Raw genomic sequence first — 23692 nt, forward strand, 5'->3', positions numbered from 1 at the left:
GCAACATATTAATGTACATTTGTGCCAAATTTGGTGCTTGTTTCACAAAATGCACAATTCTTTTGAATATTTGGGCTAAGCCGCCCCACTAATAGTAAAACTGAGTAATGAAAATGGAAGAGACAACGGAATGGTGGTGGAAGGCAAAATTGAGTAACTTAATTTTTTTTCCTTATGCTCATTGATATCTTCAACTCATGTGTTGTTGTTATTCTCATTCCTTGTACTTACTCTCTAAACTTGTCTCCACATTCTCTTTTCCATTGTACTATATTTTATATTTTCAGTTTTATCTCTATTTCTTCAGGTGCAATGTCATTTTCATTGCCACAAGTCCGCTCTGTACTTTTATCTGCACCACAAAAATTGCACGAGCTGTTGACATTACCGTACTTTAAAATGTCTTTGTCTCACAAAATATGTAATCAAGTGGATAATTTTTTGTATCCCCTGGCTTTTTTTTCTTCCAAATTTACCTCCACCTTACTGTGGTGATATAATTTGCATGTTCCAATGACTCCAAGAGCTATACTAGTGGTATTGTCACTTTATGCCAATACCAGCAGGGTCACCCATGCTGCGAAGGTCAAAGAGTAGAAGCCAGACTAAGAGAGTTCCTTCGCCAACCCACATTGGCAAGCATGGTGAGTATGTTAAAACCCTCCAACATGACATGTCACATTCTGAAAAATGCCCCTTAGTCCCCAGCAGGTTTCAATTTGCTGACTTTGTGAGACATCATTTTAAGGAGAGAGCAGAGGATGCTAATAATCTTCGCATTTGACTGAGCTGCCCTTGGACATTGAACCTATGCATGTGCATTGTATGATGTACACTGTCTTTTAGGTGAGGAGAATCTGACAATCCTGGAAGAAGCCGGCCACATGAAATGGGATATAATTAGATTCAGGGAAGTAATCCGTAAATGCAAAAGTGTATTGCAGTTGAAGAATAGAAAGTACAAGTGGAGTGAGATTGCTGCATGGTAAAAACTGAGTTAGCTGGAATTATTGTGAGTTCCAAGAGCATGTCTGACTGACAGCACAACTGATTGTTAAATTGATGAAGAAATGTTATCTTTGAAATTCATCAAGTCGACACAGCAACACCAAGCCAAGATGAGGAAGAAGTGTCAATTTAAAGATTTATCAAAATATTAATCAAACAAAATTTTCTACATGCTGATTATGGGTGAATTTAATTTTCAAAAAAATACTAGAGGACATTGAGGAATCTGTTGGAAATTTAAAAATAGGTAAAATAAATGAAAGAGAAAATTAGATCAGTGGAATTTGCTATGAAAAAAAATCCACATTGAGAATATATATAATATGAATGATCGTTTTAAGGCCATTTTCCCCGCTGGAGCGGGGGTTAGCCTTGCGGGCCCCATGACAATCATGGTCCCCTGTTTGAGGCAATGTTTTTATGGCCGGATGCCCTTCCTGACGCCAACCCTTGTTCACGCTCCGACGATGCGCAGGGATAAGGTGTACCTATGCTAAATCGGGGTACACACCGTGATCATTCATCCCAGCAAGCTGGTACTCAATTTGCCGACCTCGGAAGGATGACAGGCTGAGTCAACCCCCCTGGCGTTAATTCAGCGATCGATCGGGATTTGAACCCAGGATCCTAGGATCCCAAGCCGGCACCCTAACCGCTAAGCCAACACCAGGCTAAACATCTTTAAAAAGAAGAAATTAATAAAATGGACATGGATAAGGCTGTAGAGATGAGAGATTTCATTTTGAACAACAACAACAACGTCTAAAGAGATGTGACAGTGCAAAAGCTTAAATATTATGGGCAGTAACCATCGAATGGTAAGGTGTAAACTACGTGGTGTCAAGCTAAAAGTAGGAGACAGCAAAAATAATAAGATAGAATAGATATAAAAAAAATGGCAACATCTAGATTGCAAACGTTAACAAGAAAAAGCAATCCGAGATTGCAGACCCTTGACAGCACGTGATGTGGTTTATAAGGCTTTTGTGTGAAAACAAATATGGCGGCCGAACCATGTACCCGATGACGTAATCATTATTTCTTTTCTACATTAATTTATCCCAAGATGGCGCTCAAGAAATTTCATCTGGATCGGATGAAGTTTTGTACTTGTCAAATTATAATGTCATAATGGAGGCACCTATGACATCATCATTAACATATGTTATTCCCCATGGAGAGTTCTTTACAATGAGCCATGTGTTAATCTTTTCAACGCAGCGCTTTCAGAGATATAGAGGTGCAAACTCTTTCGGTTTTTCCAAGATGGCGCCCGCACCACGTGACCGATGACGTCATAATTATTATTTTAAAATTCTACAGGAGTTGCACCTATGGTGAAAATACCTGTCAATCAGACCAACGGTTGCAGAAAAAAATCATTTATTCTGTGCAGACATATAGACAGACAAACGGACTCAAATCCAATACACTCTCCTCGGGCGAGAGTAAAAAATGAATTCCATGTTGAGCTAAACAACAGATTCAAATATATACGAGAATAAAAATAATAGGGGCAATACCCCTGGGTGCTCACCTGGTAGAAGAAAGCATTATACTACACTGGCTAAAGGTATTTTAAACCGTATCATGGCATTTTTAACCAATTGCAATGGTTGCTGGAAGACAGGGCAGCATATACAATCGTACTAACGTAATCATAAGAGTTTAAACAAACAAACAAAAGAAATACCTATTTTGGAGGCAACCCTTCCCCCCACCACCCCTGTACCTATACCTATACAAGGCCCTCAGGGCTGCGTTTTTTAATGCCGTGAACAAACCTTGGTACATCATGGGTGTTCAAGGTTGTGGTCAAGTTTCATCGAAATTATGTATGTAGTTTCTGAGAAGAAATCAAATGCCTATTTTAGGGTGCAACCCCTCTGTGACCCCGAAAGGGGCAGATTTTTTTTTCATGCCGTGAACAAACTTTACTCACAACATAACAAATATCATTGTTTGGTCACAATCCCATCAGCGGTTTCGGAGAAGAAGTTGCAAGTGTTTACGGACTGACGGACGGACTGACGGATGACGCACCATCGCAAAAGCTCCCCGGAACTTTGTTCCAGGTGCAATAGCAAACAAACAAACAAACAAACAAACAAACAGAGGTTGGAAAATGTAACTTTTTGTATATAGTTGAAGCTGAGAGGAGGAGCTAGAACAGATCAGGCTGTTGAAGAACAAAGCAGAGGGACAAAATAGAGTGGGAATTGGAGATAGAGGATGCAGGGAAGAATGAGGGATAGGGGATGTGATGTTATGGGCAGTAATGTGAATCCACTCTGAATATGATGGATACAGCCACAAACTCTCAGGAAGGAAAAATTGGAAACTTGGAAAGGGGATGGATTTGGAGGTGGGAGTGGGGAAGCGGGTTAATGGAGGTAGATAAGAGTATGAGACTGGATGGGAATGACCTGAGATGGTGGTAAACGGCCTTATTGAAGTTTTTTTTAGTGATGAAAGAGATTAACAGACTGAGGGAGTTGGCTCCACTGGTGGGAAAAATGAGGAATAGGTGAGCGGAGGTGAGCAGTAATTCTGGATTTGGGGAGTTTCATCTAGAGAGTGTTGATGTTATATACATTGTGTGCCATGCAGAAACCTCAAGGAGGGGATGGGGCAGAGCATGGAAAAGGCAGAGGGTGAAAGACCAGAAAGGAGGTGGTAGAAGACAGAGAGACGACCGACCTGTCTAGGATGACGAAGTGATAGGCCCGTAGATTCAGCTTCATCGCGGGAGATTCTAATGATCTTGAAGGCCTTGGTTTCTAATACATCAAGTTGAACAAGGTGTGAGGCAAGGGGCTCCAACCCGAGGGGCGAGCAGTAATCCATCAAGCTGCGAAGGCCTTGTAGGTGGATAGGAGTTCATGTGTGCCAAGGAAGGACTTTGTACAACGGAGGATGCCCAGTCGGCGGCTGGCTTTTGAGGCTAACTTTGAAATGTGGTTTGTCCAAGAAAGATCACACTGTAGCTGATGGTGAGACCCAGGAGTTGACTGAACTTCCTCAAGAGGGTTGTTAAGAAAGCAGATAGGAGGGTTTGCTATATGATCATTTCAGTGTGAAATTTGTCAGCATTGATGCCACTTTCCAAGTGTTTGACCAGCATATGCATTAGTGAAAGTCTGAAGAATTGAAGAGGCTGCTGTCTGCCTATGTGAAGGAAGAGGAATGACATGGCAGAGGGTGGAGTCATCAACAAATAGTTGAAGGGGATTTTTCAAAGAGTCAGAGAGATTGTTGATGAAGATTATGAAATAGATGGGGCCTAGAACACTGCTTTGGGCCACTCCAGTGTTGACAGGGAGAGGACACAAAAGGAATCTGTTGAGAGCCACGCGTTGGCTACAAGAGTAGAGGAGGTCGGTAAGCCATGTGTTGAGATAGCCGTGGAATGCCATAGATAAGTTGGAGAGCAAGACTGGGTGCCAGACTGTATTGAATGCTCGACGTATGTCCAGAGAGGTGACCCTGATCTTTTCTCTGATATTGATGGACTCCATCCATTGTTGGGAGAGCAGAATCAGCATGTCCAAGGTAGAGTGATCTGGTCTGAATCCAAATTGATTAATCTGAGATTAGGCTGAGATGACCATGAACAAATTCTTAATTCTGAGATCACCATAAACATGATAAAATTGAGATCGTCATGAACAAATTCCCAATCACTTCTGTAATGTGCAAGGGCACACTATCAGCAGGACAGTCACTCCTCAGTTATGATTCAACCAACTTGCTTAAATCGTAAATTAATCACAATCTCATTTACATTCACGAACAAGAAAGAGCAATCAGAGATTGCAGCCCCTCGCCAGGACGTGTTTTCAGTGGTTTTTAAGACTTTTGTAATAAAAACAAATATGGCTGCAGAACCACGTGACCGATGACGTCATCTTCTTTTCCCTCCACTAATTTATCGCTAGATGCCCCCAGAAATTTCATCTTGATCGGATGAAGTTGTGTACTTGTCAAATTATGACGGCATAATGGAGGCACCTATCACATCATCATTAACATATGTTATTCCTCATGGAGAGTTCTTTACAATGAGCCATGTCTCAATTTTTTCTATGCAGCGCTTTCGGAGATATAGAGGTGCAAAGTTTTTCGGTTTTTCCAAGATTGGCGGCCGAACCACGTGACAGATGAGAATTCCCAGGAAGAGTTGATGTTAGTAGCAGTAGAGATGGGAGACCATTCCAGATGATTGATGGCTGCTTGAAGACCATGCCAGTCGGCCTGAGTGAAATGCCAGACTCGTCGACGCTGAGGAGGCTCTCTGAGAATGGCCAGAGAGATGTCCACTTTAACAAGCACATGATCAGAAGAACCGATTGGAGCAGAAGAAGAGCAGCAGACATTTGCAGGGAAGTTAGTCATCACCAAGTCTAGAAGAGAAGATACTCCATTAATTGAGATCCGGGTCGGGAAATTGACAGATTGTGTCAGTCCCAGTGAGTCACAGAAGTCCTTTGCTGAGGTGCCATGGCTGGTGTGAGAAGAACCCACACCCAGAAAGCTGGCATGATGACAGTTGAAGTCGCCACATATGAGGAAGAGAGAGTTGCGATGAGTGGATAGAAGTTGGTCGATGTTGTCAAATGTTTATAATGGGTTTAATGGGTTATTATGGTTCATAATGGGTTTAATAATGGGTTTAATAAAAATAAATGCCAGGATAACAGAACTGGACAGTAAAACGAATTCCTAAATCGAGGCGCCCCCACATGAACTCATACACAACACAAGGGGATGATAAAATAAGAAAGTAAGAAAAAGGTAGTGTGGTGCGTTTGCCTGATACTCAGCTCCAGCGTCCTTGACCGTCCAGGGTCGTCCCAGGTCCCGTGTCCCCATGCAGGAACATACGCGTTGGTGCAAAGTCGTTCATCGCCAGCCGCCGACGCGAGGCAAACAGGCCAGGCTCGCCCTCGTCCTTCCCGCTCGTCTGCACTGAGCCCCGATATTCCTCTTAGGCGCACATGACACCAAGCGCAGCCGTCATGAAGCCAGCATCCGCCATGAAGCCAGCACCAAGGAGAGACAAGAGAAGGATGCGTTCGCCTTTCCCACAGCCCGGGACAGGGAGAGCGAAAATGCGACCAGGACAAGAGAGCAAATAATAAGCTGTAACCGCCTGGCACGAACCTGGGATCATAGAGAAGGAATGCGAAATGTAATGTTTGTAATGAATGTCGGAACCAAGAGAGATAATGCAGACTGCTTTCGACCAATAGCCCGGACCAAGAGAGATAATTCAAATGTGTCCGCTTTCCATGAACACCAGGAACCGAGATGGTGAAAATGGCGATGCTCTGCCTTTTTGTCCCTGGCACGAGAGTCGAGAACGTTCTTTCTGTCACACGTGCTTCAATCGTGCCGCGCCATCGCATTGTTCTATGGTCATCCTGACCAATCATTCCTCTCGGAGCGGGGCCTCACAGCCTTTCTTGATGCCCCTTGAGATGACTCGACTGGGTGGCGTTAGTGGTAGAATGTCTGGATCCGGTCGGAAATTATGTGGTTTAATTTAGGCGCTGATCGCATGGCTGTGGTGTGTGTGTGTGTCATAAGGAACGAAGGGAAAAATACAGAGGGAATGTTACCTTTATATCCTAACTAATTAGCATAGCTGCACCCCTCGCATGGAGACAAATATACACTTACACGGCATCCGGGCCTACTTAGTTCCAGGAAGGTTTCTTCTTCTTCATGACAATCGGAGCTCGGAGCACACTACCCCCCTATATAATGCTACCTCGCCTAAGGTATTCCATTGCTACCCCCACAAACGTAACAATATTCACAGTTTCCATTTTGTACTTTGAGCAGAATCACTCTGCCACTTTGTACCACGACTTTTTAGGCCCATTTCCCTGAATTTTCAGCCAACAATATAATCGTTGCTCTCCTCTGATTTTCAGTTGCTCCCAATTTCCTTCTACTGTAATTCAAATAATCCAGGTATATTAATTATAGATTTGTATGTTTGCATAAATCTTGTGAGGCTTTGGAACACCAAAGATTTTCTGTTGCAACAAATGGCTTTTGGCTTGCTTTACATCAATGTGGCAATTTCAAAATGATTTAGTTCACCCCCAGATTGATCAGCACGCATGCGCAGAAACCCCCTAGTAACGAAGTCAATCGGGTTGGCCGAGACATATTTCATGCCTCTCAGTTAAGGATTGTAGAATGAAACAACTAAAAAAAACTTTTGAGGAAGCCGAGAGTACTTGTAAACAAATGTACCTGCAAGAAAGGGGTTAAGCTCTGCACAACAAAACAGTTGGAATACTTCCTGATTAACTTATCCATAAGGCTTATATCTTGCAGTCCCGACGATGTGGGCCCGTAAAAGGCCAAATGCCCATAGATGGTGCGTTCTACTCGAACCTTGGTGTTTCTTAACACCGATGGGAAGATCATATCTGGGGCTTGTAGATACACAGGGTAAGTTTAAAATTATGATATTTACTATTAACCAGGTGTGATAGTGGGAGTAGGAGTTCAGTGGGCTGTGAGTACCATTATAAATGTAGTGTTTGTTTCGTTCTGGGACCACAAAATAAATTGTACTCGATTTTTGCATTTATTGGTGAAAGGAGAAGCGTCTGTCCATCCGTGTGTGTGTCTGTCCATTCGTGCGTGCGTGTGTGTGTGTGTGTGTGTGTGTGTGTGTGTTGGTTTGTGTATGTTATAACCACTAGCTAATTTTATGAACAGGAAATGATAGGAATCCAACTTCTATCATCCACGGATATTTCTCGTATTCCTGTATTTTCTTGAGTCCAATTTGCATTCAGGAACGGAATGATTATGGTTAACAATTGCGAAATTGCGACTCTTTCGTCTAAATGCTGAAAAATTTGTTTAAAAGACGATTTGAATTACAGATTTTGCGCTGGCAACAGCAGGTTAAAAGTGCATGGTGAGCAGAATCGAGTCACTGAAAACACACACACACACACAAGCACAGCTCTTGCATAAAAGGCTGCATTTAACATTCATGTCATTTCAAAAGTCCCGTATTGCATATCAACTTTTGTTTTTACTGATGATGCTCTCAGGTCAGAAACAATTGACAAATATGGATATTGTTTCCGAATTTCTTAACCAAAATGACAATTCAAATTCCCATTTTGGGTACTAACCTGGTGAAATTTTCTCCTTCAGGAAGAGCCAAGCGATGTGCCATTTTTGTTTGTGGACTGCACTTATTTCATCAATGATCACGTGTTGTTCTGAACTCTACATTTGACCATAACATCAATTGGCTTAGTTCCCTCTTGACTTTGCAATTGGTATCATATTATTATTGCCATGTAATATTTACCATGTATAATGTTATTATTGCCATGTATAATGCGTTTGTCAAACATTATTTTTGTAAAAAATTCTCCATGATCCTTAAGTCACTGTAATAAAGGAAAATAATAATTTTAGGGATGAAATAATGGGTGTTAACGTTCAGCTTAGAATTGGGGTGAGTTACCAGGCGTGAGATTCTGGAATAACACGTACACTACATGACCAAAATTATGTGGACCCCCCTTCTAATTAGTGGATCCGGCTATTTCAGCCAAACCCATTGCTGACTGGTATATAAAATCAAGCACACAGCCATGCAATCTCCATAGACAAGCATTGGCAGTATAATGGGCCGTATTGAAGAGCTCAGTGACTTTCAATGTGGCACCGTCATAGGATGCCACCTCTCCCACAAGTGAGTTCGTCAAATTTCTGCCCTGCTAGAGCTGCCCCGGTCAACTATAAGTGCTGTTATTGTGAAGTGAAAACGTCTTGGAGAAACAAAAGCTCAGCCGCGAAGTGGTAAGCCACACAAGCTCACAGAACGGGACCGCCGAGTGCTGAAGTGCATAGCGCGTAAAAATCGTCTGTCCTCGGTTGCAACACTCACGACCGAGTTCCAAACTGCCTCTGGAAGCAATGTCAGCACAACTGTTTGTGGGGAGCTTCATGAAATGGGTTTCCATGGCCGAGCAGCCACACACAAGCCTAAGATCACCATGCGCAATGACAAGCGTTGGCTGGAATGGTGTTAAGCCCGCCGCCATTGGACTCTGGAGCAGTGGAAACGCATTCTCTGGAGTGATGAATCATGCTTCACCATCTGGCAGTCTGACGGACGAATCTGGGTTTGGGGGATGCCAGGAGAACGCTACCTGCACTAATGCATTGTACCAACTGTAAAGATTGGTGGAGGAGGAATAATGGTCTGGGGCTCTTTTTCATGGTTCGAGCTTGGCCCCTTAGTTCCAGTGGAGGGAAATCTTAATGCTACAGCATACAATGACATTCGAGACGATTGTGTGCGTCCAACATTGTGGCAACGGTTTGGGGAAGGCCTATTCTGTTTCAGCATGACAATGCCCCTGTGCACAAAGCGAGGTCCGTACAGAAATGGTTTGTCGGGATCGGTGTGGAAGAACACGACTGGCCTGCACAGAGCCCTGACCTCAACCCCCATAGAACACCTTTGGGATGAATTGGAACACTGACTGTGAGCCAGGCCTAATTGCCCAACATCAGTGCCCGACCTCACGAATGCTTTTGTGACTGAATGGAAGCAAATCCCCACAGCAATGTTCCAACATCTAGCGGAAAGCTTTCTCAGAAGGGTGGAGGCTGTTATAGCAGCAAAGGGGGGGGGGGGGGGCAACTCAATATTAATGCCCATGATTTTGGAATGAGATGTGTGATGTTCAGGTGTCCACATACTTTTGGTCATGTAGTGTATGTCCTGATGGAGGACTGTGGGATGAGAGGGTGATAGAGATCCGATCCAAGCCAATCCTTCCAGGAAGGACAGTGAGAGCATGGGATTTTCCTGTGTAGAGAAACATGTTTGAGGTTGCTGAGCAATTCCTTTTTTGCAGATCTACAGAGGAGAATGTTTGTAGCCCTACCTCTCTGAAGAGCGGTGCACTGCTATTCTCAGAGCAGACTCTTCAGCAAAATTGTACAAAAGATTATTGAGGGAAGTCGGGAAGCCAGTGATGTATACCAATAAATACAGACTTGGCATTTAATATGGAATATTTTTTTGTGGGGATGAACTTACTTTTCAAGATGTCTTAGAACCAAAAGTTCATTGGAATTATGTTGAAATTATTCTAGATTTTGTTAATGTGACCTTTAAAAGAAACAAAAACCACATTTGACATTTCGAAACAAATAAATTGATCCTTGAAAGTGATGTAAACTGATATCGAACTCAATTCATGGACAGTACTGTGTTAAACTTCTGTACGTTTTCCAGAAGTATCTCTTTATTTTGCACATTAGCCCAAATTTTTTTTAACAAAAACAAAAGTTAAATTATGACTGGGATTACGGACAGTAAAATTACAGTTCAGTACTTCGTGTAACCCCCACGAGCATTCAGGAGAGCACGTACACGTTGAGGCATGCTGTTCACGAGATTTGCCAAGGTTTGGACAGGAATCACTTGCCATGCAGTGACAATAGCCTGCTGCAATTCATGCACAGAGGTCGGCTGCTGGTCCAAGTGGTCGATTTGACGCGTTAATTCTGCCCACAAGTTCTCTATCGGATTCATATCCGGGGACATGGCAGGCCACTCCATATGCTCCACACCACGGTCAGCAAGAAAGTGTTGGATCATGCGAGCACGATGAGGCCGTGCATTGTCATCTTGGAAGACAAAGTTTCCTCGAAAGGTTGCACAAGCAAATGGAAGCAATGTTTCTTCCAAAATGGCCCTGTACTTGAACTGGTTCAGGTTTCCATTCAGAACAACCAGGTCAGTTTTGCCCCCTGCATGAAAAGCAGCCCAAACGGTCACCCCACCACCTCCAGCTTGGACTCTTGCACTATACAATCTTTATTGTAGGCTTCATGCACTTGTCTGCGCACTCGGACGCGGCCATCTTGACGATAGACCAGAAATCTAGACTCGTCACTGAAGATCACGTGATTCCAGTGTCCTGGCTGCCATTGACGGTGCTCTCTGGCCCACTGCAATCGGCGCTGGCGGTGTTGTCTGGTCAGGCGTGGCTTTCTCAGGGGACGCCTGGCACGATAGCCTGCTTGAACCAGTCGTTGGTTGACTAGCCTTCTGGATACAGGCACATTTGTCAGTTGCTGCCACTCAGCCCTAAGCCGACTAGCTGTCTTGGTACGGCCATTGCGGACTAACCGGTGCAGCTGGCGATCATCCCTCCTTGTGGTTCTCTCGGGGACGTCCTGGCCTCGGTATTGGAGTAGGGACACCCCTCTGAGCATTTCGTTTCAGGATCTTTGACACCTGACCTTGAGTGATGCCATACTGCCGAGCAATAGCACGCTCTTCCATGCCGTAATTTCGTAAAGCCACCATTCCATGACAAACAGCATTGTCGAATTGACGGACCATCTCCAGAGGAAGCAGCAATAACTTTTGGAGACGTGCAGCAGTTGTTTTCCACTAATACAGAACGCAACAACCCTTGTATACCCGATTGTGAAGCCAATAGTCAAATGCACCTGTCCGTACATTTTGCCACGCCACCTGTGATATTATCTTGTTGTTGACTTCTTGCTGCGACAGACAATCAGTGACATGGTTCTTTTAACAAATAAATCACCAAAGTGTAAAAGAAACTCACCAGATTGATATACTGAGTTAAGAAAGTAAACCCAAGTCAAGAAAAAAAAAAATTCCATATTAAATGCCAAGTCTGTATATGGTCAGTCCTAAAAATACTGACTTGCAAGGCACAAATCTCCAGAGGGAGATCTTGAGATACAATGATATAAAAATCTGTTGATCGTGCTCACAGATAAAATCTGATAACCATTCAAAGAGGGCCCCTAGATACCATTTTCAGACAGTTTGGAGAGTCATGCTTAGTGACAGATGGTATCGGAGCTCTAGAGATGCCCAGAGATATGACTGATCTCTCATTTGAAATTCGGTGCATCCATCTCTTTTTGAGTTGAAAGAAGAAGCATAAATGTTAGAATAGTCAGGGTGAAGTTTTAACTGATGATCAAAGATTCTATAGGTCGATAAAAGATAATTCCAGCATGAGGTCTGCAGCAAGAGTAAAATCCATCAATTTGCTTTAAGATAAGGAGAAGACTACATGCTGTAGTTATTGGCTTGAACTCTAAAATGTGTTGGTCAGAAGTTGTGTGGATCAGACTTGGAACCTTTTTTGTGAATATGGCAGATGCAAGTCTCCCAGATGAAGGAAGGTGAACATATGAGAAAGACCTAGAGAAGAGTAGAGGATAGTGTCGAAGCACGGTTCTTAAGGATTACAGTGCCAATGCGGTAAACACAAGTTGAAGAGGAGGTGTCAAAATTAACTCAGAACTTCTCGGCATTAGTTGGCAAGAAGTCCGCATGCTGCAAAGAGCTGTCGGTTATGGGGAAAGGGTGGGAAGGGGAAGGGAGGGATTGGAGACCATGGCCATATGAATAAAGGCAGTTCTTTATCTTCATAGGGAGATTTTCAAGACGGGGAAGCTCTGATATGGGTGAACTTGATCCTCTTTATGGTCGGCGTTCTCATTCCCAGCATGCATTGCTGTCACATTCCCAGCATGCATTGCTAAGCGAGTTTCCACCTGAACATTCAAACAGCCACATGGATCCTCCACTGAGGGAAGGTTTGTATTGAAATGTATCACCCATCTATTGTTATTGGTTTAAACTCTAAAATGTGTTACCTGCTTCTCTTCCCTAAGTGTATATTGTGTGGCTTTAAAATGAAAATGACATTCCCAACATCAAGTGTGACATCATTGCATTACACATCAGTCACATGCTATTTTAATTGATGCCATCCACTCATGCATGATCAAGCATTTCCCTGTAGGACCTAAATGTGGGCTAAGCAATGCTTTTTCACTCACCTTTCCTCCTTATCCCATGTGAATGTAATGTGTATACAGCATGGAGTTTATATTGTTACGTGTGTGGGGGTAGGAAATGAAATACCTTAGTCCAGATAGAATTGTGTCGGTTTAGAATGCTCCGATGATGCGAAGAAGAAGAAGAAGCCCACCTGGATGTAGATAAGTGGGGAATCCGTCAGGCCGACTGTCCGGGTAAGATCGTCTATGTGTCTCCATACGAGGGATGAACCACCTTTAGAGGCCATTTTTCCCTGCAGAGCAGGGGTTGGCCTTTTTCGGGCACCATGGTCCCCTTTTTGAAGCAATGTTTTACGACCGGATGCCCTTCCTGCCACCAACCCTGTTAGTCGACTCTTGCGACACACAGGGAATTACCAGTGAACTGGTGCTCAATTTGCCGACCTTGGAAGGATGACAGGCTGAGTCAACCCCCCTGGTGTTAATTCAGCGATCGACCGGGATTCGAACCCAGGATCCTACGATCCCGAGCCAGCACCCTAACCACGAAGCCAACACCAGGCCAACACCATACGAGGGATGGAGCTGTGTTAATTAGGCAGGGCATGAGATTAATCCCCAGTGTGTAATTGCCCCTGTGATTTTCCCTTCTGTTTTATTCAAACTAAAAAGGGCCGTCATTATGAATGACAAGAACGACGAAAAGCTCGATTCACCCACAACACCGTCATGCCGACAAAGACCTGAACATTTGCCAATCGGCAAGTAAACCCTGCCCCGAACATTCTCGATGGGCGTCAATGGCTGTGAGGTCATGCCCCAAATAAGGATCGGTTGGGTAATGATGGGGCGATGTGATGGCGCTGCACCATTGGACAAAGAATGACGTCATCAGGACACGTGAGTGGAAAAAGCAAAGGGACCGCCATTGTTCTCTCTCTTGGTCCTGGCTTTTGGTGCGAGCGGTCACACTTGGGTTTCTCTCTCTCTCTCTCTCTCTCTCTCTCTCTCTCTCTCTCTCTCTCTCTCTCTCTCTCTCTCTCTCTCTCTCTATCTCTATCTCTCTATCTATCTCTCTCTATCTCTCTCTATCTCTCTCTATCTCTCTCTTGTTCTGGCCGGGTTGGAGGAAGGCTGGGTTCGTGCCGTGTGCACTGGGGAGACTGATCAGAGCCTTGTGGAGCATGGAACGGCTGGGGTAAGGATGGTGTTCCAGAGCGCTGGTGCTCCCGGACATGTTTTGCCGCCACGAACGTGCCATCTTGTGCGCTTTCTGTGCAGAGACGCAGCATCCCTCCACAGACATTCTCATCGACGGCAGGCTGAGTACTGGCCAATGCACCACACAAACACATTTTCTTTCATTTGTCTTCCCTTGTCGTGTCTCTGTGTCCATATGGAGGGTCCCTCAGTTAGAATTTAGTTTTACCTCACCATTTATTTTGTTTGTATTACTCTTGCATTTATTTTAATTAAATCATTATGTGTTGAATCTTACTTTCCTTGTATTGTCGATTTTGCTGTCCCGTCTCTGTGTCTGTGGAGATCGGATAACCCCTGCGTGTGTTCCCGATGAGGTAAGGACCTCGTTATCCCTCCCCCGCGCGCGCCAAAGAGATAACACCGCCATAATTAAAGCTCGTTTTGGTCATCCGTCACCCTGAGGTCTTCACTGCAGGGTCGACACGACAATATTGAAGTTTGTGCAATTGAGAGAGTAAGGCCCCCTTTACACAGCACGGAGATCGTTGGGTGACCATTGAGCGATCAAAAATTGGCCCGATCTCTCAACGATCTCCTAAGCCTCGAAAAAGCCATTTCTGTGTAAATGTTTGGGAGATCCTTGTGCGCTCGTTGTGCGATCAAAAATTCAATTTTCCCCACTGCCGCACTTCTCATCACCGCGGCAATCTCTCCCCAATCTCTCAACGAACGCTCAACAATCTCTCAAGCGGAAATTGATCGCCCAATGATCTCTCAGCAATCTCCGCCCCGGTCATTCAATGAACTCTATTGGTCTTTCATCGAACGCTCAGCGATCCCTCACTGATCACTCAGCCATCTCTACCTTTCGGGGTGGAAAAATTTGGCGTTCATTGAAAGATTGCTGAGAGATCATTGGGAGATCGATGAAATCGTTGAGCGATCCTTGAGCGTTCGTTGAGCGTTCGTTGAGAGATCGCTTCCCTTGGCGATCGTTGAGAGATTGTTTTGGACCGAGTCAAAACTTTGAGGAGACCGTGGCGACCGTGGAGATCACTGGAGATCACTGGAGATCACTGGAAGATCATTGAGAGATCATTGAGAGATCTTGGCGATCGCTGGGCGCTCATTGAGATTTTTTCATTGCTCAACGATCTCTCAACGATCGCCACCCCTTTGTAAAGGGGGTTTAAGAGAGGTGCTCAGGCTGAGTAAGAGGTGGAAGGAATGAATATGCGTTTGCAAAAGACTCCGTAATACCTTAAACCTTAAATCAGCCTTACCAGTCCACCACAGGATGAAGGCCTCCCTTTTTCCACATACACACAGCATTATGCCTTCCTTTTTATTTGGTATCCTTCTAAGATTACCAACTAAGTTTTTCTTCCCATAATTACCATAATAAACTGATTCATAAACTGATCATGTTTTTTTGCTTCAACTACCTTTTCTGGGTTGACAGGGTGGCTTATAGGTACGCAGACTCATCTCTAAGCTGTCTAGCTTGGGTTTGAATCCTGACCCAGCTATAAACTGTCATCCTGGTGTTTCACAGGCAGAGTGATTCATCAATGCACATGCCGTCCCTTAGATGGACGTTAAACTGCCGTCCCGTTTGCCAGCAATTGTTGGTGGACGCTAAATATCGCATAGTGTCCTCCTCGAAGAGTAAGCGAGCTATCGCGGACACCATGAACAAATTACAAATTCCTGCCACAACCAGCAGAAGGCCATCAGTGGCACAGCTGCGCCTTCAGACAATGATGCTACCCCCCAGCCTTGTGATGCATACGAATGAATAAGCCAAACTACCTTTTCTGGTAAACCATTTCACACACACATCATATATTATCTTTTATTAGCCCATCCCATGTGCAGAAAGAGACGGGTTTTGTAATCACTAATGTGTGTGTGTCTCTGTCTGTCTGTCTGTCTGTATGCGTGCGTGTGTGTGTCTGTCCGGGCCATAACTTTTTAACCATTTGAGTTTTTTCGTCAAATTTCACCAAAGCTTTATTATGATAATATGGAGAAAACAAATTAATAATTTTATCAAAAGGTCAAAGGTTAAGGTTGCGTAAAATCACCAATTTTAACCCGATTGACCTGAAATTGAAAGAATTTCCTTATTGGGTCACTGAATTGGTTCATTAATCACAAGGTAGGAGTTGATTGTTTTTTTTTCGATCAAAAGGTCAAAGGTCAAGGGTGCATAAAATCGTCAATTTTCATCCAATTGACTTCAAATTTTAAGAATTTGCATATTGGGTCAAAATTGGTTCACCAATCAAAAGCTAGAAGCTGATTATTTTTGTTAGATCTAAAACTCAAAGGTCAAGGCTGCATAAAATAATCAATTTAAATTTTGTAGTTAAATTTTTTTAATTTTTTTTATAGCATATGGAAGGAGAAGAAGGCGTATGTGCATGCGGATGGGCTTTGCATTTTCAGATGCTTTCTAGTTTGTCTTGTTATTGTTTTTCATCTTCATGCTGTACTTCCTGCTCCAATCATTATATACAGTACTTTACCATTTTGAAATACTGTACATTAATCTACACTCCCACTTGCATTTGTACTTGTAATGCTGCTACTTGGAAATGCTGATTCAAAAACTTTATTTTAAAGTATGGTATTTCATAATCGATATCATTGTTCCCTGTTGGCTGACCCCATTATTTTTTGCTTTGATATCAAACACATTTTCATGCTTTATATGTAATATGTAGATGGACTCCTTTTTGCATCCCCATTTAAAGCTAATTTGTTCATTTTCATTAATTTCACTCCAATTACAATATTGATCAAACTATTTTTTCTTTTCTCTTTATTTATTTTTCTCCTCATTCCACTTTGTCTGTATGGGCAGTGAAGTCACAGATCTCCACCATCAGCATGGCGACCTTCAATACCACACTGGCCTCTTTCAACGTTGGGTATTCGGACTCTTTTGTGGAACATATGCGCAGACTGTGCAGCCAGACCGCAATACCAGAGATCTCGCACGAGCCCCTCGCCTGCGCCAACTTGCCACGTAGTCTCACAGACTCCTGCCTTGCTTACAGTGATATGTTGCCACTTCCACATGTAGGAACGGTGCAATCCAGTGTCGGTGCATTTGTACTTACCGATGGCTCACTCAATCTCAAGGTGTGTGTCCATGAGCTTTGGTTAACCAGAATAATAAGTCACAAGCCATGGGGTATTACTTTATGTTCATCTCTCATTTACATATTTTTGTAGTAATGGTTTACCTAACTAATTTGCTTGCTGGTTAACTTTGTATATTGGTCCCTTAATTGCCTTAGATGTTACCTGCTTGTTTGCTGTCAATTTTTCCCTTTCCTCTCCAGATGAGTCTTTTATTTACTAGTACACCCACTCCCTATGGGAGTGGCAGGAAGGGTCATGTTATTATCTTCTCTAGGGTATATAGATTGTAGTAGATCTAGGCTCTGATCTGTTCATCTGTGGTGGATGCGACAAGCATATAATGCCTCAAGAAAGTCTGGATTCCTCCAGATTTTTTCAGTTCCATGTTATTGAGTACCAGTTCACTGGTAATTCCCTGGTTGTCGTTGAAGGCGGCAAAAAGGGTTGGCGTCAGGAAGGGCATCCGGCCGTAAAACATCGCTTCAAAAAGGGGACCAAAAAACAACAACTACCACGGTCCCCGAAAAGGCCAACCCCCGCTTTGCGGGGAAAAATGGCCTCTAAACGGTGGGGGGTTAAACAGCAATAGCGGTTGTTTCAAAAGGTAAGCATACAAGTTTGTGATTTATAAAATAATTTTTTACTTCTCCTGGCTTGCCCCATGATACGCTACGATCAGCTATTATTCAATTTAACACGACATTTATCCAAGGAGGAAAAAACCCCTTGGGAAGAGGGGATATTATTAGTATTCATATTGTTTTGTAATAACATTAACATTATGCTGTTATCATTAGTGGTGTTATTAATTTTGTTATTAGAAGCTGACTCAGGGAAAATGCCATGATAAATTATCTTAACACGGATATACACCTTAATACGGATTTCCCCAAAGACAGAAAACGCCTTTGGAGAGAGGAGCAGAGGAGGCCGCTGCAACCTCCATCATATGAGCATTAGTCCTCCTGTCAAGTCTGGTTGAGATTGAATATGTAACGACCGAATGTATTACGGACAGACAGGAAGACAGACACCAAATTGGGTAATTTAGTATGATGTTGTATAATGAACACCTTTGTTGGAGATGCCAATATATATATACACACACACACACAGTCCCTACAGAAATTCTATAATCCCTTTCAAAATTTTCACCTTTTGTTGCCTTATAGCCTGGAATTAGAATGCATTAAATCAGACTTTTTCCACCTTTATTTACACATCGGAATCCAACTTCCAAGTGAAAAACAAATTCTACAAATTTCAGAAAATTAATTAAAAATACAAAAAAGAATACACTGAATCCACACACAAAAATATTGGCACCATTACACTTTTTTCAAATAATGCACCATTTCTTTGCAGAAAATTGTTGAAATTAAAATATATTTTGGGATCCACATGTGTATTTCTTTGGTTTGCCGTAGAACAAAACAAAAAAGCTGAAAATATGACTAAATCTTAGCTTATTCCAGACAGAAATCCTAAAATGGCCCGGACAATATTATTGGCACCTTTTAGAAGTTGTTAGAAACAATTCGATTTCAAGCAGGTGATTCTACTTTACTTGGGAATTGAACTCACCTGTGGTGAGTTGCACAGGTGCCTGCAATATATAAATCATTCATTCAACCAGTTTGAATAGAGAAAAGGAGTCATTATGCTGTTCTGTGTCACTGTGTGATGAACATGGAGAAAATAAAGAAAACCAGAGAATTCTCTGTGGAGGTCAGACACAAGATTGTAGCCATGCATGGACATCTCAATGCTACAAGTCCATCTCCAGAAACCTTGATGTTCATGTGTCCACCATATGCAATGCTATCAGGAAGTTTAAGGCCCATGGCACTGTTGCCAACCTCCTTGGATGTGGCCGCAAGAGAAAACCTGATCGAAGATTTCAGCGAAGGATTGTTCAAATGGTGGAGAAAACGCCTCGATCAACTGCCAAACAGATTCAAGCTGACCTTCAGACACAAAGTACGACAGTTTCAACTCGCACCATCCGTCGCCAACTCGATGAAAGGGGGTTCTATGGTAGGAGACCAAGGAGGACCCCACTGCTGAGAAAGCCTGAATGGAGTAGCCAAAACACACCTGAACAAGTCAAAATCCTTCTGGGAGAATGTCCTGTGGATAGATGAGACCAAATTAGAACTTTTTGGTACAGCACATCATCTCTGTGTTTACAGAAAACAAAATGAAGCCTTCAAAGAAAAGAACATCTTCTCTACAGTCAAACATGGAGGAGGTTCAGTGATGTTTTAGGGTTGCTGGGCTGCCTCTGGCACTGGGTGCCTTGAATGTGTGCATGGCATCATGAAATCAGATTACCAAAGCATTTTGGAGTGCAACGTTTAACCCAGTGTCAGAAAGCTGTGTCTCCGTCGAAGGTCATGGGTCTTGCAGCAGGACAATGACCCCAAACACGCTTCAAAAAGCACCCAGGAATGGTTAAAGACAAAACGCTGGACTGTTCTGAAGTCGCCAGCAATGAGTCCAGATCTAAATCCCATTGAATACCTGTGGGGAGATCTGAAAACAGCAGGGAGAAGGCACCCTTCAAAGCTGGGAGAACTGGAGCAGTTTGCACAAGAAGAGTGGGCCAAACTACCAGTGGAGAGGGGTAGGAAGCTCATTCATGGCTATAGGAAGCGCTTGACTGCAGTTATTTTGTCCAAAGTCCGTGCTACCGAATATTAAGTCTCGGGTGTCAATAATTTTGTCAATGCCATTTCTTTTTATTTTCTGATTTTAAAGGATATATTAAGTTCTGAATCAAAAACAAAGGTTCTGTAATATTAAGGGTGAAATAAAGAACTGTGGAGACCAAATACTTTTATCAATTTCAACTTCTTTTTAGAGAAAATTTGTTATTATGTGGTGAAAACAAAAAAGAGAGTTATTTGAAAAAAGTGCAAGGTTGCCAATATTTTCGGCCACGACTGTATACATGACTGTATATATTTGGCCAATCGGACCAACAGTCGGCCTTAAAATGCATGTTGTTGTTGTTGTTGGACCAACAGTAAGCGATTTTTAAAGGAAATAAACCTCCAAAATGATGGCGGAAGTGACGTACATACATACGGACAGGCAAACGCTGTTCTCGATGGCATTGCCCTACGGGCACGCCATAAAAAGTGGTGGGGGGTGTGGTGGGAGTGGGAGGGGGGTGGGATATAGTAATGGGCTGCATCTGTCTGTCTGTCCATCCTTCACACTATCTCCTCCTAAATGGTTGTGTAGAAATTCATAAAACTTTGTAGTTATGATCACCACATGGCATGAAGATGCGATTATGCCGTATCATTTATGGCCCTGCCCCTTGGGGCTCGGTCAAAAGGTCAAATACTACAAAATGCAATTACTGGCACATTAGAAAAAAAACAAATTTTAAATGAAACTTTGTATATGCAATCAACATCGGGGTCACACGAAGTATGCAATGATTTATTGGATTTTACCCCCGGTTCATGCCCCGTGGGGGTGGGGAATTGACTCATAGGGGTCAAAATGGAATTCTTTTTTTAAACTAAAAAATTGATATTGGGTAATTCCCGGTAGACCTTTGTGCCACCTTTCAACTTTGTTTTAGGTGGGGATTTGTGATGGCACGTCATTGATTTCGCTGTAGTTTTTATTTGCATTCACAAGTTAAATGTAGCTGAAGGCCAGGGGTGTAGTGAAATCGTATCCGTACTGAACCCGGGTGGGGATGCTCGCTGCTCGCTGTCATTGTTGTCACCGCTAGGGGCGTGACTATAAGACCCGTTGCTGTGTCAGTGCTCCGAGACTTCTCCCTTGTGACATGTTACATCGGTAGCCTCGTTTATGGTACGCCTTTATAGAATATCTAGCTTGCTTGCATTGACTGATACTAGGGCATGCCCGTACTATATCTATATCTAAAATTATATCCCCCCCCTCTATTTACATGAAATGGTTTGGTCCAAAGCGAACGGCTTGCGAGTGGTGACAATCCCCCCCCTCTATTTACATGCAATGGTTTGGTCCAAAGCGAACGGCTTCCGGAGTTTGGTAAAGAAATCGCCATCGCGTGCACAAACGTGCAGGAAAGCGAATGAATCGCAAATTCGTTTTTATTAGTTGTAAAACATAGTTTAACGCCAACATAGTTTGCAAACGTGAAATAAATGAATACGCTCTCAAATGTGCCATCCGAGGCAGAGTGTGCCCGCCACGTTCGGCACACGCGATCGTTCGCTGCTCTCTGATTGGTTGAATCGTTTTTTGGACATAGCTCGGTAAGTAATTGTCCGATTAATATGAAACCTTGAAAAGGCACATCCTCGGGTCCCCAGCAATATACCTGGCAAGTTTCAAGTATATCGGACCGGTAGTTGTCGAGAAACAGCGGTCACAGACAAACAAACAAACGTACAGACGTACAGACAGACAGACAGAGATTACTGGAATTATAGATAGATGAATGGCTTTATGAGATGTCGCATCGTATGCTTATTGTGTATTTCTACTTACAGGAATGATGTGATGATCTAAATGCAATTAAACCAAACCGTTGGACTAAAGTTGTGTGGACCTGAATGGTTTTCCACAACACTTAATTGCATTTAAGATCTGCTGACATGGCTGGCAACAAGACGTTGACGGTGTCCATTTTCAGCGCCGACCCACAAGCCACGGACGGAGGCTTGCAACTCAAGCACTGGCTCCGACAACTGGAGCATCTCTTTGATGAGCCTGAGACCGCTCCGACGCCTGCCGCGAAGCTGGCGATATTACACTCAAAAATCGACTACCGGGTCTACCACGCGGTCGCTCAATGCACGACGTATGATCTTACCATCGCGGAGCTCAAGCGGCTTTACATAAAAGAAAAAAGCCCTGTGTATGCGCGTTATTTGCTGCAGACGCGACGGCAGCAGCCCAACGAGCCTATGGATCATTACGCCCAGGAGCTCCGGCAGCTCATGCTGGACAGCGTCAAGGAGCCACGGACTCCCGAGCAAGCTAAAGATGATCGACTTTTAGATGCCTTCATAGCAGGGGTCTCCTCCCAGGAACTACGTCTCAAACTCTTGGAGAAGACCGACCTGACCTTCGCTACGGCGGTTGAGCAAGCGACGGTGTATACCGAAGCGCGGATGCAATCGAACGCCTATGATCGCACGCGCCTTTTGGCGGGCACCTCACTACACGCCCGGCCGGAGAGTACCACTGACGAGGACGTGGATCCGCCTGCTGAACTCCGGGATGCTCCGGAGGATGACCCTACCCTGACAGCTGCCGTTACGACCAGCAGACCCAAGGCCTTGCGCGGGGCCGCATGTTTTTTTTGTGGAGGGCCTCGTCATGCCCGAGTCGTGTGTCCGGCACGTGACGCTATTTGCCATTTGTGCTCGCTAAAGGGACATTACGCGAAAGTGTGCAAGAAAACGGCACGCGGCTCGCGGCCCTTCGACTCGCGCAGCCGCGGCCGCGCGGGCGCAGCAACCTTGAACGGGCTCGTAGCAGAACCCACGAGCCCAGCACCTTACCCGACTTCGAAGGGGAGGGCCGCTCTCTGCGGCCCGCTGGGCGCTCAGACGAGCTTGATTGGCGCCACCGGACAGCCACCACCGTCTCATTCTCCATCGGGGACAAAGGCCGCGTCCTTGGCCAAACCACGGGCCACACTTCACCAAGCCCCTCGTACTCCTCGAGTCGCCCACGAGCTAACGGCGGCCCCCGCCCCGTCAAAAGAGTTAAGGCAACTTTCGAATACTACGGAAGCCTTTTGTCAAAGCGACCAAAAATGTAAAAAGGCAATTTCGAATACTACGGAAGCCTCTTGTCAAAGCGACCAAAAATGTAAAAAGGCGATTTCGGATACTACGGAAGCCTTTATCTGCCAGGAGTGTCAAAAGGCAATGTCAAATACTACGGAGGCCTTTTCTCGTCGGATTTTGAATCGCGAAACACCGGAATGCTGGGGAAAGCCCTCTGATGACGATAATGGGATCCCCATGGCCAACACAGCCTCCGGCCACGCTCGCAAAACTGCTGCTGGTGTAGGATCCACCCGCGAGGCTGGACCGACCCATTCGGGGGGCTCAGTCCCACTCCCAGCTGCCTCGTCTGGCCTGGCTCAAGCCCTTATTCCCCTTATGGTTGAGGGCCATTGTGTTCAGGCCTTGGTGGATACCGGATCTACGGATAGTTTTATCGACCAACGACTTGTGCTCAGGCATGGATGGCGGATCGGGCGGTCTACGAGACGGATCTTCATGGCTTCCCAGGGACTGCGGCTCAGCACGAAAGGGGAATGCCGATTGAAACTCGTGCTAAAGGGACGGGTTTTCCCTGATGTACACCTTATGGTTTTACCCGCATTATGTGCTGATATTCTGCTAGGACACGATTTTCTTAAGCTGCATGGACGTCTGGTAATGGAGTTCGGTGGGCCTGACACTCTTGTTGTGGGGCCGGACGACGCGCTAAC

At 44.3% G+C, this 23692-nt stretch overlaps 1 protein-coding gene across 1 annotated transcript in view; it reads left to right on the forward strand.

The window, feature by feature from the left end:
• Window positions 1–23692, forward strand: part of UNC80 (unc-80 subunit of NALCN channel complex) — a 502852-nt gene that overhangs the window by 74570 nt on the left and 404590 nt on the right. Inside the window, exons 12-14 of the mRNA XM_078779534.1 lie at window positions 564–644; window positions 12499–12663; window positions 16943–17223. Of these exons, the coding sequence (XP_078635660.1) occupies window positions 564–644; window positions 12499–12663; window positions 16943–17223 (527 nt within the window). The remainder of the gene's footprint in view (window positions 1–563; window positions 645–12498; window positions 12664–16942; window positions 17224–23692) is intronic.

Source organism: Myxine glutinosa, chromosome 1, assembly GCF_964187855.1.
Source record: "Myxine glutinosa chromosome 1, kmMyxGlut1.1, whole genome shotgun sequence".
Taxonomy (NCBI): Eukaryota; Metazoa; Chordata; class Myxini; order Myxiniformes; family Myxinidae; genus Myxine; species Myxine glutinosa.